This window comes from Lathamus discolor, chromosome 2 (genome assembly GCF_037157495.1).
Source record: "Lathamus discolor isolate bLatDis1 chromosome 2, bLatDis1.hap1, whole genome shotgun sequence".
NCBI classification, from domain to species: Eukaryota; Metazoa; Chordata; class Aves; order Psittaciformes; family Psittacidae; genus Lathamus; species Lathamus discolor.
Window position 1 is genome coordinate 156387115 of NC_088885.1, and position 16173 is coordinate 156403287.

Here is a 16173-nt window from a genome sequence, read left to right on the forward strand (position 1 = left end):
AGGACAAGGTCATTGCCAGGAACATAAAGAGCAGGAGGAAGGCAAGGGATGAGGTCCTGCTCAGCACTGTCTTTACAATGGAAGTTATGCAAGGGATGATTAAAACCCCAACTGCCAAAGGGTAACGCACATTTGGTTATTGCTGACCTGAGCTGCATAGTGACTTAGTGGTTATAACTACCTCAGCTGCGACTTCAACAGCAGGAATGTGTGTGAGATAGAGACATCTTGCGCTTTGTGTTTACCTGAGATATTGCTGTTCTTACAAGACACATGGGAGGTAAGAAAGAAAAAGACCCTAAGAGTATGGGTTTAGGTGTTCTGGTAGGGTTTTTTTTGGCAGGAGACACTTTTGAATATGTAATTTATACTAAACGCATTCCCAAAAAGGTAGCTGCTGGACTTAGAGCACACTGTATTTTTCAAAGTATAAACTTTATCAATATGTTTTTAGAAAAAGGCTTTAAATTACCCACTAATTCACCACTTGCAGGGGAAGGAGGAGAGGGGAAAGGAGACAGAAATCAAGCCATAAAGAATTAGCAGTATTAGAGGATTAAAACAATTGTAAAAGGTAAAAATGTGCTTAGCGTGAAATGCATAGAACCATCCCAAGTTCTTCATGCTCAGGGAAGGAAAGCTACATAAAATTCACTGTTTCCAAGAGCATACACAGACAACGGCTACTCTCAGATTGTCTGCCTAATGCTTCTTTTCTCACAACAAGGAGCTGCAACAAGTATTCCAGCCCAAAGACTGTATCCTGAACAGATTTGAGGTCAAGACAGATTCTGCCCTCCTCGCCCCATCTGACCACCTGCATAAGTCATTTACTACTCCAAATCTGCACAGAGGAGAAGGAGTTTCACATCCAAGAGGTCTCTGCATAACGAACATCAAATAAACTAAATGGAGTCTTAAAAGGGTTGATTTTTTTCCTATTTGATAAGAATAATTCATATAAAAAATAATTCTTATATAAAACTCTGCCAAATTAAAATCTTCACTGAAGTATGAAACCTCTCAAGCAAGCGCACAGAGAAGTGCAACGCATCCACCATGGAAAGGCTGGAACACAGAAAGACAGACAATGTGACCTGGAATTTGCTTTCTGTCATACCAGCATTTAAACTCTGGATTTACATTTAAAACCTGGATTTACATAACTATGACCGAGAAGAAAATGACTGACTCAGCAGCTTAATCACCAAGTTAGAATAACACAATGAACCTACTAATAGGTTTTACAATGTTATTTCACCTAAACAACACCGACAACCAACACACAAGATGAAGATCTGATCTTGCACAAAGTTATGTACCTAAAACTCTTTATGCAGCAAAGGTTGGGCATTTTCTAGCTTATTCAACAGCAACTGCTTAGAGTTTATCTGCTGTATGGCACAGACCTCTGTACTGGTTAAAGCTACTTGCCCGTTTGAGTGGCTGGAGGTAAATGTATTCAGAACAGTGACTGAGCATCTGCTGAGAGAGAAGGGAAAAGGTGAAGCAAAATGGATCAGTGGAAGAGAATGACATGTGTAAAACCTGCCTCATAGCATGTTAATTCAGCTATCTTAAGAAAACAAACAAAATCAAGTCAGCATAAACAAGTTCCTTGGGCCTCTTCCATTTTCTGCTCGTGGCATCATCACTAGTGCAATGGTTTACATATGTATTATGGTTTGTTATGAATCCAGTGTGCAAACTAACTGAAGCGTTTGTCTAACAATGATCAGTTTTAATTAATGCTTCTCCTAAGAGAATGGCAAAACTCTCACATTTACTATTGACCTTATGCACAACGAAGAGAGTTTCACCTCCCTTCATAAGTAAACTTCAGTTTCCTAAGTTCTCTTTACTGCATAGATACTGACTTCTGTCTCAATCACAGTGAGCCACTCTCCTCTACCAGAGCTCCTGCTTCACCAATACTCAACATATAAATAAAATACAATTGGTTTGTGCTTGAATGAATGTAGAATGTTGGTCTTGTGTGCGTCTCTGAACTGCACAGGTACAACCTGCTATGTCGCGTGCACGCTTAAAAAGCCTTTCTACAAGTTACAAGCTACACAATATACACTGCCTGGATCTCTGAACTCTCCCAAAGTCGATTGCATATTTTTGCATTTGAAGAGTAATGTCCCCATGATAACATTTTCATTTCTAAATCCAAAGCATTCTTGATATGTTAACAGAAGTATAATGAGCACTCCTTAGTAAATAAAAATAAATAATAGCATCTAGTCTATCACATTAATACTGTGAAACATATATAAAATTTACATTAACTCAAACAACAGTGAAAAAGGATTGTACTGTATTTCTCACCACAGACCCGTATTCTTTAGAGACTTTGGAAAGGTAAGTGTCACAGTCCTGGATGACAAACCCTAAAGTTAGCTGTCAGTGTGATTCTAAAAAACTCTTTACAAATCAGGTTTTCAATGGCACATTGTCTTTTGCCAATCCAAGTGGACCTATGAAAAGCTTAGGTACGAGTTCAGTCTTTGCTTTAAAATTCTTCTTTAAGTCTATGAAAAACATTTTCAAATGCAGCACAATAAAAAACATTCAAGAACAAGCTTCAGAAAATACATTTGCCCTTAGACACACAGAGCAGGATCTTTGTAAGACAGTGGAAAACCAGGATTTTGTCACTCTTTTCTTTTGAAAAATAACAATTTTGTAAATGCATCCAGAATAATCAAGGCTTCATCAAGAGTCAAAAAAATGCTTTGTTTTCCTTTGTATTAAAAGCTAATTCACGGTATTTTAGCCCAAACTTGAGTATGAATTAGATCTTTCCAAATTATTAAAAGCAATTCAATGAACAGCAAACTGAATGAGGAGGTTTGGGGTTGGTTTTATGTTTTTTTCCCTAAGCCCTGAGATCACAGCTCTTGATTCAATTATAAAATAAGGGTCTGTTTTATAGCAAGCAGCTTAGAGACTTTTGGCAAACCACATTTCTAACAATAGTGGGGTTTGGTACAAGAATGCAGTTCATAATCGAGTCTGAAATTCTGGACGGAAGGCTTGCTTGTAAATGGGAAAGGAAAAGAATCCAGATGCATCACTCATTGCTGGCTGTCACTGTAGCTTGGGCAACTGTTGGTCTAAGTGCAGCTGGTCTCATGTGAATCCAACTCTGTATTGTACTGAGTCGCTAAACATTAAAACATGTCAAGCAAAGTACATAGTGCGCAACGTGTCCTGATGAACTTGAACTGCTTTAGCTAGTGCTTGATGATCTCTGCCATTACTCTGACCGGAGGTGTGGCTTCCTTCAGCACTGCAAGAGAACGGAGGTGGGGGGAGAAACAAAAAGGTTGGAGGGGAAGAGAAACCCTATTTAATCCGCCTGTCCTTGCATGTGGTGGTGTTTCATTCATTTGTTCTGAATAGAATAGTCAGAAGTTAATTACCCTTAAAACACCACTGAGGTTCTGAAAGCAAAAGAAGCACAGAAGCAAATGGAACATTTGCCTTTTTCCACGGTTATCATTCAGTGGTAAGACCAAATGTACCCTCGAACCGCTAACTGAGGATACTACTGACCCCAGAATTAACAAGCCCACTTCCTTCCTGCTTCCTTTCCAGTTCTGTTACAATTCAAAACTATGTAACTTACCTATCGTGTTCTTTATCCACCAGATGATACCGGGCTCTGAAGGCAACCAGATGAGCATAATATGCTGGTGCAGGGATGGAAACAGAACGGGTACAACGTACATACGTGTGACACAGCTGATAGGTGAGAATCTGCAGTTCATCCGAAGAGAAACGATTGTCATCCCAGAGGACATGGTAATGAGAAGGTCTGCTTGTTCCCTGAAGGCAGATCACACACAGGATGTGTCAGCATTTCAAACGTAGCTCTCTACATTCCCACCTCTGCAGGACAACTGCAGTAAAACCAGACCCTCAAAAATCACGTGTGAGCAATTCCGTATCCTTCAGCAAAGTTTTGCTTTAAAAAGGCAAACCATCTCCCTCCTTGCCCCCCACAGAACTAACCCCTTTGCATTTCCAGATAGGATTGCATTTTCCAGGATTGCATCCCTGTTACTGAAATTAAGTGATATTATGGAACTGAGTTTTCATCTTGTAAATTCAACTTTGACAAAAAGCCATCATATAAAGTATCTTTAGGCAAAACATTAACAGCTCACAGCAGTCTAACTTGTGACCCTGTTGACAGTCAAATTTTAATACTCTGCATAAAAGCATATTCAGTACTGTTGCTATTCAACAGCTTCTGGTTTTGACTGAGAAGAAGAAATCACAAGAAGATGTGAAATTACAATGGTGCTATCTAAATGTAGTTGTTTCCTAGGAACTGGGTGCACATTTCAAGTGATTTTAATGCAAGAGGCAGCTATGCAAGATAGTCCAACTACCTCCAACCATTTAAAGCAGTACACAGACAGGACAGAAGCATAATACACTAAATACAGAGGATATGCTTTGTAACTGCTTAATTTCATTGTTTCTGTTAGACTTTAATCATGACAGAAGAGCACTGTGGATGGCACAGAAGAAAAGCTGAAACACACACACACACAAAAGTTGTACCCTTTGTCTCCTGTGCAAAGAACACAGAAAATACCAACAACCAGTGTTTGAAAGTTACCATCCCACACAAAATGCTGTACCTGAATACCAGCGTGACTACACAGGTAAAAGTCAAACTCGGATGGATGGGTGATTTTTGTGTCCACTGTGGTACCAGCCGGAATGTTTCCACTTTTTCCAACCTGTGTGAACAATAAATGCCAAGACAATAAGGCACACACAGAGTTTGTCCTTTTCAGCTGCATCACAGAATCACAGAATCCCAAGGGTTGGAAGGGACCTAAAAAGATCATCTAGTCCAACCCCCCTGCAAGAGCAGGGTAACCTACAGTACATCACACAGGAACTTGTCCAGGCGGGCCTTGAATATCTCCAGTGTAGGAGACTCCACAACCCCCCTGGGCAACCTGTTCCAGTGCTCTGTCACTCTTACAGTAAAGAAGTTCTTCCTGATGTTAACGTGGAACTTCCTATGTTCCAGTTTACACCCATTGCCCCTTGTCCTATCACTGGATATCACTGAAAAAAGCCTAGCTCCATCATCCTGACACCTACCCTTTACATATTTGTAAACATTGATGAGGTCACCCCTCAGTCTCCTCTTCTCCAAGCTAAAGAGACCCAGCTCCCTCAGCCTCTCCTCATAAGGGAGATGTTCCACTCCCTTAATCATCTTTGTGGCTCTGCGCTGGACTCCTTCAAGCAATTCCCTGTCCTTCTTGAACAGAGGGGCCCAGAACTGGACGCAATATTCCAGATGCGGCCTCACCAAGGCTGAGTAGAGGGGGAGGAGAACCTCTCTTGACCTACTAACCACTCCCTTTCTAATGCACCCTAAGATGCCATTTGCCTTCTTGGCCGCAAGAGCACATTGCTGGCTCATGGTCATCCTCCTATCCACCAGGACCCCCAGGTCCCTTTCCCCTTCACTACTTTCCAGCAGGTCAACCCCCAACCTGTACTGGTACATGGGGTTGTTCTTCCCCAGATGCAAGACTCTACACTTGCCCTTGTTAAATTCGTAAGGAAAAACCACAAGAAAACAAAAATAGTGAAAAGCAAAATGAAAAAACAAGCAAAGCTGAAATAACTGAAGTTTTGCTCAACTGAAAATCTGGAGTCTTTATTATGGAGGGGAAAAAAGACCTGCAAAACCTTCTTAGAAGTTAGCCACAGATTAGCTTTTCTGATTAATGTGAAAAGAATTTCCTGCAACTCATTTGTCAATTTCTTTTCATCTTCCTAACCCAGGACAGGTTATTCCCCTCAAACTTTTCTTGTTTATACATGAAAGAGGACAACTGTAAGATAGGCCTCCTCTTCCCTCAAAACCACTTTACTTAAAAGCAGAACTTTAAAATACTCTTTAAATCAATTTAACAACTGTTATCATAGTATGTTATCAATATAAAAACCACCTTCATGGCAGCATTTAAAGTTATTACTGCCTTGAATCCTGCTGGACTTCAAATGCTCACAGAGAAGCCTGACAGAAGGAAGAACAACATGAAAAAACTCATCTGTGAAAAGAGGTTTGCTATTGGGAACTCTTCACTTACAGCAATGACTCCATCCCAGACTTGAGGAATCTCCTCTCCACCCAGAAAGGTGGAATCAAGTAATTCTACATGTACTTCACACAGATACGGTAACAGCTGAGAAACACTCATGAAACCATTTGAGATTTTCAGTACTACAAATAATGTACTGGTACCAAAGGTGATACCAAAACGAACTCCACATGTCTGACATTAGACACCCAGGATACCTTAAAGGTAGCAATAATGGAAAAGAAAGTATCCTCAAAGTGTAGGGCTCACCTTACCCAACAATTTGTCTACTGTGCAGGTGTCTACACCTGCTGATAACCCAAGAGTAACTCTAGTCAATGGCAACCAAACCAGTGAACTTACTAGCACTAGAATCACAAGAAATGTGCCTTAAAGCACATTGGAAATACTACACAGATCTCCATTTGCAACAAAGAGTGCCTACAACTCCAGATGTAGACATCTTCATTATAACCCCTTCACTACTCAGATTAATCTCAACCCTTGAGGATCTTCAGACAGTAAAAGGAAAAGAAGCCTGAAAACTATGCTAAAGTTAAAGGCTGGACAGACTTGTTGAAAGGCAAATCCTGCTGACCATTCATAAAAGCTTCTTAGCAGTTTATTATATGGGACACAAAATGAAGGTTTTCCTTTCCAGGTGAAAAGATCTCACCCACCGTATTATGCAGCTCTTCAAACAAGTCTCTTACTACCTAAACAAGGAGTAAGTAACAGGGAACTTGGCTGCCTGCTAGGTACCTGCTGGTCCCAATTAGAACATACCCGTTCATTTTTATCTGTACAGAAGAGTCTGGTGTGATGCCTTTTCTGCACAACTATGAATGTAATTCCAGGCTGGTAATCCTTTTCTAGTTTAATGCATGCTTCTCTGATAGCCAGCAACTCATGATGGAGGACCTGAATCATAAACACAAAGATGTATGATAAATATGAAAGATAGTTATCTTCTAGCTTACTCCTATTTATCTACAGATGACTCTTATTTATCATGTTCCTTTCTCATTGTCACTCAGAGTAATGAGATGTCAAAGCATGCAGGATCAAACCTTCATCTCTTCACTTAATGAGAACAAATTAAATCACCAGTTTCCTGAGCCAGGCAAAGAGCCGGTTTCGTATTTGTTCAGCTCCAAGCACAAGGCTTGGACTAATAAACTGTACGTCAAAATCTTCTTAACTGCCAAATACAAATGAACATTTAATTAGCCTGGTGAATATACAACAGCCTCATTATTTTTTAGGCTAGCACAAGGGATACAATCCAGAATTGCTCAACTGCGTGCTCTTTCCCAGCTTTGTGAAGTCTCCGGCTGGACTGCAGGCATCAGTAAGAATGGAGAAGGGAAAGGCAATAGAACAAAAAGCAGTTATTTGGGATTTGGGTTAATTATAAAGTAATCACTGAAAAACAGGGGGGGGGGGGGAATAAAATCAAAAGTTCATACTACGGTTATTTTATTAATTCAAGTTTACCAAGTGATCTTTACTTCCTTCCCCTTGGATTTTGAGAAACTGACTAAATTTTGTATCTTTAAATTCACACATAAAAATACAGGAAAGTGTATATAAACATCTTGAAGATTTACAGAATTACAAAATGGTCTGGGTTGGAAAGGACCTTCAGATCATCCAGTTCCAACCCCCTGCCATGGGCAGCGATGCCTCACCCTAGACAATGTCACCCAAGGCTCTGCCCACCCTGGCCTTGAACACCGCCAGGGATGGAGCATTCACCACTTCTTTGGGCAGCCCATTCCAGTGCCTCACCACCCTCACAGTAAAGAGCTTGTTTATATCCAATCTAAACTTCCCCTGTTTCAGTTTGGACCCATACAGGAAAGTATTTCATAAAATATGGTACTTGTAAGCAAACAAAAGAATTACAAGAACATATTTGTTGAATTTCATCAGGAATGAATTAAAAGTGACAATGAGAAAATACAGCATTTATTAATCCTGGTTAAAAAAACAGGAAAAGTAGCTTATACTTTTCATTTAAAAATAGTCCAAGTTCAATGGGACACAGCTGGACTAATGTATCTTGGACAGGTCACAGATACTGAACATAACTCGAGTCCTAGAAGTATACCTGATCATTTGTAATTTTGTAAAGGGAAGAATTTCAAAGGGAAAATATTCCAAAGGGAAATAATGCAAACTGAAGTATCATTTTATTATTCCATGACTTTAAAGGAGGAAAGTATTAAACACAAAGCTCATGAAAGATGTAAAAGCAGTTTCCCTGCTCTGCTTGGTTAGAATGCAATTTGTAGAGGGTATACTTCTTTTCATAACTCCAATTACATAAAGCTACATTACTACCAGAAACCTACATTATCAAAACCTCAACAAGAAAAATCTAACCTGTTGAAACTGCCCCTCGGAAACGCCATCTCTGTAGAAGATGATACGAGTTGGTTTAAATCGAGTTGATTTGTAGAACTGAATAAGCAGCTCCCTGACCATAGCAGCCAAATCTTGGATGATTTCTTGGCGGTGCTGCTGGACCCGAACAGTGGCACAGTATCGGTTAGGATGAGCATCCATGCTTCCTACAACCTGTTGGAGAACATGCTTAATATCAACCCATTTAAAGCACTTATTAAAGGTATTTCATGAAGGCAACTGCACTCGCTTTCTAACAGCATCTTGTAAACTAAGCGGTTGACCTAGCAAAGATGTAGTCAAATTCACACTCTGCAAGTCAGTTAAAGCAGACACTGCTTGCCAATGGAAGTCTTTTAAAACAGTTACTTGTGTAGTTAGCACCACAGATAAGGTACTGCACATACTGTCACCAAACATCTTCATTATTCAATACGCCAGAGCAGCCACTACAGGTGTTTTAACATCATGCAGTTAAAGGCCATTCCCCAGAGATTTTCATTCCCAGCATTTCCAAGAGCTTACTGCACATTTTGTGTTATGAGGAAGCTTGAATCACCCAAAACTACAACTAAGCCAACCCCACTCCCCAGCAGTAATGGATAAAGTCTTAACATTTTTAACTGCTGAATAAACAGGTTTAAACATGCACCTACTCATTACTGTTGCTGATAAATAGCAGCTAATAGAAAAGCTCCTCTGTGTAGTAGCAGCCCAGGCATTTTACAAGCTACTATACCCATGTAAGGAATTAGTATTGGAGCAAGTTCTCTGAAGTTCATTAGATTCCTGCAGAAAAGTCATTTATAACACTATAATTGGAGAGAAGAAATGGACCACAAAAGAATTGAAACCAATAAAAAGCATTGGAGATGAACAGCAGGACAGAGCAGGGGTTAAAGATCATTACACAATTTACTCACTGCAGCAATGGAAGGCTTTTTTCCATCTCCAGCTGGAGGATGAGTTACATCTGCACCAAGGAATATGACGGGCTGTTGAAACACTGGTGGTCTGATCAAAGAGAAAGGAAACTTGTAAAAGCAGCAAAGCTTATGCTTAATAAAGCACGTTATAAATAGGTAAATTGAGCTTTATACCCTTGCAGTGAATTAGTCAACAATTTGCACATCCAAACTTGCCTTGATATCGTAGCTATTACTTTAAAAGTAGCTTATTCTGAAGAAAACTATTCTTTCCCCAGAGGAGCTGTGGCTGCCCCATTCCCGGCACTGTTCAAGGCCAGGCTGGACACAGGGGCTTGGAGCAACCTGCTCTAGTGGAAGGTGTCCCTGCCCATGGCAGGGAGTTGAAACTGGATGATCTTAAGGTCCCTTCCAACCCAAACCTATGATTCCATGAAGGTTTTAATCAAACCTTTAAGATATCTATCACTGCATCAGCGGTAGAACACCAAAAGACTACACTGGAAGTTTTAAACTTCAACTCTATTTCTTAATAAAACATTTTTAAACAAGAAATCTTAGGCCAGCAGAATCTGTGTATGTGGGTGTGTGGGGAATAGTGATGTACATTCAGCTGTTTTCAGACCTTCTCTAAAAAGGCATTTGAAGGTAATTATAGCACTGGAACTCACAATGCAATCATACAAATAAAAAGCTGTTCTGCTCCCATCCCCTCAACCAACAGAAAATAACAGAGTTCTGGTTTAAATACCCCAATCCTGCAGTTTTCCAGAATGCCCAGGTGTGGTGTGTAGTGCTGCCATTTTTTCCCCCTTAACTCCATTTTCACAAATGCAGTTTCTTGGTATAATGAACAGAAATCACCTTTCTGGCCACACTATTGTTGTCAACACATACCACTTAACAGAGGCCTTATATTTATGAAAAAGGAGCATAGAACTACTTATATGATGTGTGTGCGTTTCTATTTTGTTTCCACAGCAATATCTTTAGCTCCTTTCTGAGAAACAAAACTAAAACCAAAGACCCAAACACCCCACTGTGCCTTTCTCTAGCTCATGCTCTGTAATATGAGGATTTTATTTAACAAGAGTCTACAGCAAGCACACAACCCAGGCTGAGTATATTTAGCTCAAGAAACAGGATTTAACAAACAATATATATATATATATCTCCTGATAACGTATTTTTCTTTTTCCTCCCTAAGTTCTTAATTTCACCTTCTGGCAAGCCTAAGTATACTGAAGTGAAAATTTGCTTATCTGGGCCAAACAGAACGCTGACTTCTTTAAAACAGGCTCCCAAGAACGATGTAGCAGATTCTACCCTGATCTCCCTCTACTTGCTGAAATGCAATGACTGCAAAATCCCATCTTTTTACTGATGTAAAACCTAGCTGTTTGCTTTGATTCAAGTGACTTTCTACCTCTTCATGCACGGCTCCTCTGTCCTGCATAGCCAAAAGCTGTTATTTTGTTCATTCTTCCATTAGAATTTCTTGTCACTGATTTTTTAGTAGAGCTTTTAATTAGTTTCAGTTTAAGAACATTTGATTTCAGACGATACACAAACCAGATTTAGTCTTTTACAGCAAGGTCCCTTCTTTTTTCACAAGAATATATATATTTCACTCCCACTCAACTATATGCAGGACTTCAGTGACATGTCAGATACGCAATTCAGTAGCATCAAAGCAACTTCATAGAACATAGTAACTGTATCACTAAGACTTATCAATGTAATTCTAAGAAATTTCAAGGTAAACTGGACCTGGAAACCAGTTAAGAGTTTTCTGCTCCCAGTTTTTGGTTTGTTAAATGTCTATGTAAGTGAAGACATACAATAAAACAAAGAATCTTGACCACAAAGTATAAAGTAAAAGGCACTTCTATTCAAGATGGTCTCTTTCTGAAGATGGTTTCTTTCTGAAAACTCAAGGCAAGTAAAACATCACACACGTTTCATTCAAGTGGAAGCTGTACACTTCAATGGTCAGACTGAAATAACAATACTGTTATTACAAATGTCAACTGGAACACTTATTCCTCTGCAGTCTCTGTAACCCAAGAGTCACGTAAACTACAGTGCTACGGCTACAGACGAAACACCCAGTTATCCTAGTACAACCTATGTTCTCTTTACACTACAATTCCCCCTTCCTCTCTGATAGCTGGCTTACCTTCCCTGTGGCAGTAAAATGTTATTCACGCCTCCTAACTTGACATTGATTTTCAAGCAAAGGTTGGACAGAGTTTGTGGTGTTGTTCTTTGCACGTTTTTCATCTGGACGCACTGAGTAGCCATTCCCAGCACAGTGTCACCAACGCGCTTCACCTCCGCTGCAGAACAAATTACAAGCAATAAATACTTGCATATGGCAAGACAAACAACACAAGAGACCTTCAGTGACAGTGAACTACACACAGAGATTTAGCAAAGTGGTCATTAAGCTTAAAGGAACAAGGAGAAACATAACCCCCAAACCCAGCCTTCAATAAACCTCTGTCCTCCTCACCTGCCAACAGCAGTCACTGGGTCCTAAATATAATCGAAAGGCACCAATGGCTTATTTTAACCACGATTTTTCTTTAAATGACAATAATTGTAATTTTAGAATAACAGTGTTATATTAGCAGCATGGAAAAGCATTTGGCCAATGGAGCTGGTAATGTGAAAAGTATTAGGATGATGAGCACTTGTTTCATTCTTAAACACCAGACCAGTAACACAAACTTCACATTAATACGCTGAGTAACATTCAGCCAACCAGTTTATCAGTTCATCACTTGCATAAGTGGCAACTTCACCAAAGGATGGCCCATAAAAACTCCAAAAGGAACATATTAAGAACTGTATTGTTCAAAAGGTCAAAACAAATCCTATTGTTAACAACAAAATTAAGCCTTAAAGGCTTTAAAAGAGCCACACTCAGAAGAAATTTAGGATCCAAGACAGGCTTGGAAAAGATGCAGCCCCTACTCTGGCAACAGGAGATGGAAAGAGGCTTTCTGAGGAGCAGGGTGAGAAGAGAATACAAGACTGTGGCTATAGGAAGAGCAAGAGTACGGGAGAACACAGGGAGAAAACAAAGAGAGATGATTAGAGGGGTCAGAAAGAACTGTAAAGATAATGACAAGGAAAGTAGATGCCAGCGGTACCACATCCTCTTTGTGGTTAAGTAAAGAGTCCCCTTTTAATGGCAAGCAGGAAAAGTGAAAATGTCATTTTGCACTGAATTTCTATTGAACAACTTAGAGACGAGCCACTTGCTTTGCAAGGAAGCTTCCTTCTTAAATCTCTCTCTTCATCTTAGAGAAAATCTTGGGAAAAGAAAGTTAGGAAATTATTTTCTGTTGTATTAAATTGGTGAGGGATGGGATAAACCAAATCTGCAGCTGCTTGTTAGATCTGAGCCATCAGAGAGGAGACAGTCCATGAAGCTGCAGGAGAACATAGTGGATGGTGCTGCAATTGGGCAAGCTAAGTGAAAGGAGGAGGAAGGCAGGATAGGAAACCAACCAATCTTGCTACAGTAAAAGCTAGCTGAAAACCAAAATGCATGGTTTATCTAGAACGTATTAAAACCTATGTGTATGTGCTATGTAAAGTGTCAATTTGACTCCCCCAAAAACCAGTTGAAGTCGCTGAGTTTCCACCATCCAATCCTCACAGCCCAAGAGTTAAAAAACTGAAAGAATAGGAAAAGGAAGTGATTGGCACGAATCTTCTCTTTCACTCAACTGCTTCTGCCAAAGGGTGATGGCATGAGTCAGCAAAGAGGTTTTGAAGGCTACGTGATTCTTGAGGTCATTACTTCTTCAATCACTTGGAATTTTGAGCACACAAGTTATAGAAAGTATATTTTAATCCAGGATGTGTCAATTTAATCCGTTTCACAAAACCCATGTTTTGGGTTTAAACCACGACACCCTCACAAACTGCATCTCAAATGCAGCAAACAGGAAAAATGTGGAAGAGCAACTTAAAAGCATAGACAAAACTAATGAAAAGAATTAAGGACTTCATACAAAACATCACAGCACAAGGAGAATAAAAATCATTCGTAGCCCATTCCCTAAATGGAATTTATGCTGTTAAAACAGAATTAAACTTCTGTCATTCAAATACTTGACAAAAGAGACACAAAGTTGTGTCTGAAACATACACACACGATTTGCACTTACTGACCATAGACTGGTGTTTTTCCTGGCAAAATTACTACCACGAGCTGCAACCCAGTGTAAGTGTTCTTGAGGTGTCTGAACATGGGCTCCACACTGTCAGCTCCCTGTGCATATTTACAGAAGCATGGCTGCCCCTGGATTGGCATTCCTGCATCTCTGGAAATCTTCCTCAGTTGTTCTGTAAAGGACCTAAGGGGTGGAAATGAACACATTAGATCCTCAGGTAGCAAAATTCACCTTGATTTTTGTTCTTATTGTTAATGGAACAGCCCTGTTAAACTTGAGGAGATGAGCTGTCCAAAAACCTGGGAATTTCCCCCAATGCATCTTTAAATTGACTATCTCTATGTAGTCCCTGAAGGAAAGACAGGGGAAGATGAGGAAATACAGAGTATAAATGACACCATTACTAAAAAGCTCATTTCCAAAGCAAATTCCACCTTATTTGATCTTTCTGTGGGAGGTAAGCTACTTTTTGCCAAAACACTGCAACGATAACACTTTGGATAGCCTGCTCTACCATACTTCCGTGTGGCATCACCACTACCCAAATGTTTGGAGTTCCTCCTTTATTTTGTTGAGGAAACAACCAGCAGAAGCTACCAGCAATTGTGTCTCAGTGAACTGATCTAACATCAGTAATAATGTACAAGAAAAACCTGCTGGATATCAGAGAAAAGGTGTACTCTGGACATTAACATGAACCCTCCAAGGATGGTGCAAATATAAGTCACCCTCTGATGGGACCGGTCAGAAACAGAGACAACCTGATTTTCATAGACTCATGGAATGGTTTCGGTTGGAGGGATATAGAGATCATTCAATTCCAACCCCCTGCCATAGGCAGAGACACCTTCCACTAGACCAGGTTGCTCCAGGATGTCACTTTTAACATTCATGTATTTCATGGATGTTAAATGGAATGTGTTTTAATGAATGAAAGAACTTGGTTTTCATGTTCCAAAATAGATAAAACCAAATCTGGAAGTTTCATTCAACTATTCAAAGTCAACCAAACAAGTAGTCCTACTCATCTTGCAAATGCAGCAACTTGCACATTACAGACACTCTAACAGGGAGAAAGTTGTAGACAACATTGGATTGATTTTTAAAGCTCTCCTTTTAAGTAAGTTCTGCATGAATAAATCTATGCCATACAAGCAGGAAAAGAATCTAAGACAACACGTGTTAGCTTTCACACTTGACAAATACTCGGTGATAAACACCTATCATTACATCATTTCTCTAATCTTAAGGTCTGCCCTAAGGCCTCACTGTCAGAAAACCTTCCACATAGTGTAAACTGCTTTTGGTAAGTCTGATATGGAAGATTTCATGATGCTAGCATTGAAATCATAGTGGCATCATTCAAGGCAATGAGACAGAACTTCAGAAGCACTGTTAAAGATCGACTGCCATCCATTAAACAATTTAACAACACACATGTTCTAAATGAAGTGAGATTATGGTATTTCCATACATAATAAGTAAGAAAATCACCATCTTATGAAAAACACTTACTTAAGATGAACTTCAGTGCACTGGCGCTGGGGAGCAAAGCATGCGATTGCCCAAACCTTTATTTCAATTCCAGTGTGAAACTGTTTATTCCTCATGTCCCAGACTCCTTGAACTGGTGTAGCAATTGCTTTATTCTGGAAGTGCAAGGAAAAAGAAAACAAAACATTAATGCAAAAACTGATTCAAGCTAACATAAACCAGTCCTGGATCCACTTCACCTAGCAGGCAACTCCCATTCTCATGTCTTTGCCTCCACTGCTCAAACTTCTATCCTGTCTTATAAAGCTCATTCTATCACTGTAGCAATCATTTTGCTGAAAAATAAAGCCCGCATTGTTCATTTTTATTGCTGATGGTTTTATTTGGTTATATAAACCAGCAGCAGGTAGAAATTACATACAGATAGCAGGTCAGATTCACGCTTGGTATGTAGTGCTAACAAGAACGTACGTTTCCACAGTGACTTTACTACCACCCAATGAACTTTCCAGAGAGACTTAGCTTTATCAGTCCTTTAGACATGACTAAGTAGAGGCAAACAGTGGTTTCATGTCATTCACACAACTCTATAGGAAAAGTGTGAACAAGCTTACAAAAGATGATCAGTTATTCAGCTTTGACCTGCACAACATTTTTCCTCTCTCCCATCAAGCAGACATTAGTTTGATGGGTTATCTCGAGGACAAGGGATATAATAAGACAACTGAAGTAACTCTGGTGATGTTAACTGCCTTACAAGGTAGCAGTATCCTGTAGATGTTTTAGACGAGTTCCCATGACGTCTGACTTCTCATTTGGCAGCAACAGCTAAAAGTTCTGGGTATTTTTCAGGACACCCACACACATTTCATAATTCATTTTGCAAAAGAGTTGTGTCTCTTGAACACGTTATCTCCTCCATCATTCATTTCCATCATTCATCTGCCATTAAGCTTTTGTTCCCCTGGTGCCAGAATAGCTCATGAGAGCACTCTCTAGAATACGGATCATGCAAAGACTGCT

At 39.7% G+C, this 16173-nt stretch overlaps 1 protein-coding gene across 1 annotated transcript in view; it reads right to left on the bottom strand.

Annotated features, from left to right (window-relative positions):
- Positions 1 to 1393: 1393 nt before the first annotated feature.
- AGO2 (argonaute RISC catalytic component 2) overlaps positions 1394 to 16173 on the bottom strand; it is a 56713-nt gene continuing 41933 nt past the window's right edge. The window contains exons 11-19 of the mRNA XM_065669021.1: positions 15172 to 15305; positions 13655 to 13839; positions 11646 to 11805; positions 9464 to 9554; positions 8520 to 8714; positions 6918 to 7052; positions 4662 to 4763; positions 3638 to 3837; positions 1394 to 3298 (exon numbers count right to left, since the gene is read on the bottom strand). Of these exons, the coding sequence (XP_065525093.1) occupies positions 3190 to 3298; positions 3638 to 3837; positions 4662 to 4763; positions 6918 to 7052; positions 8520 to 8714; positions 9464 to 9554; positions 11646 to 11805; positions 13655 to 13839; positions 15172 to 15305 (1311 nt within the window). The 3' untranslated portion in view covers positions 1394 to 3189. The remainder of the gene's footprint in view (positions 3299 to 3637; positions 3838 to 4661; positions 4764 to 6917; positions 7053 to 8519; positions 8715 to 9463; positions 9555 to 11645; positions 11806 to 13654; positions 13840 to 15171; positions 15306 to 16173) is intronic.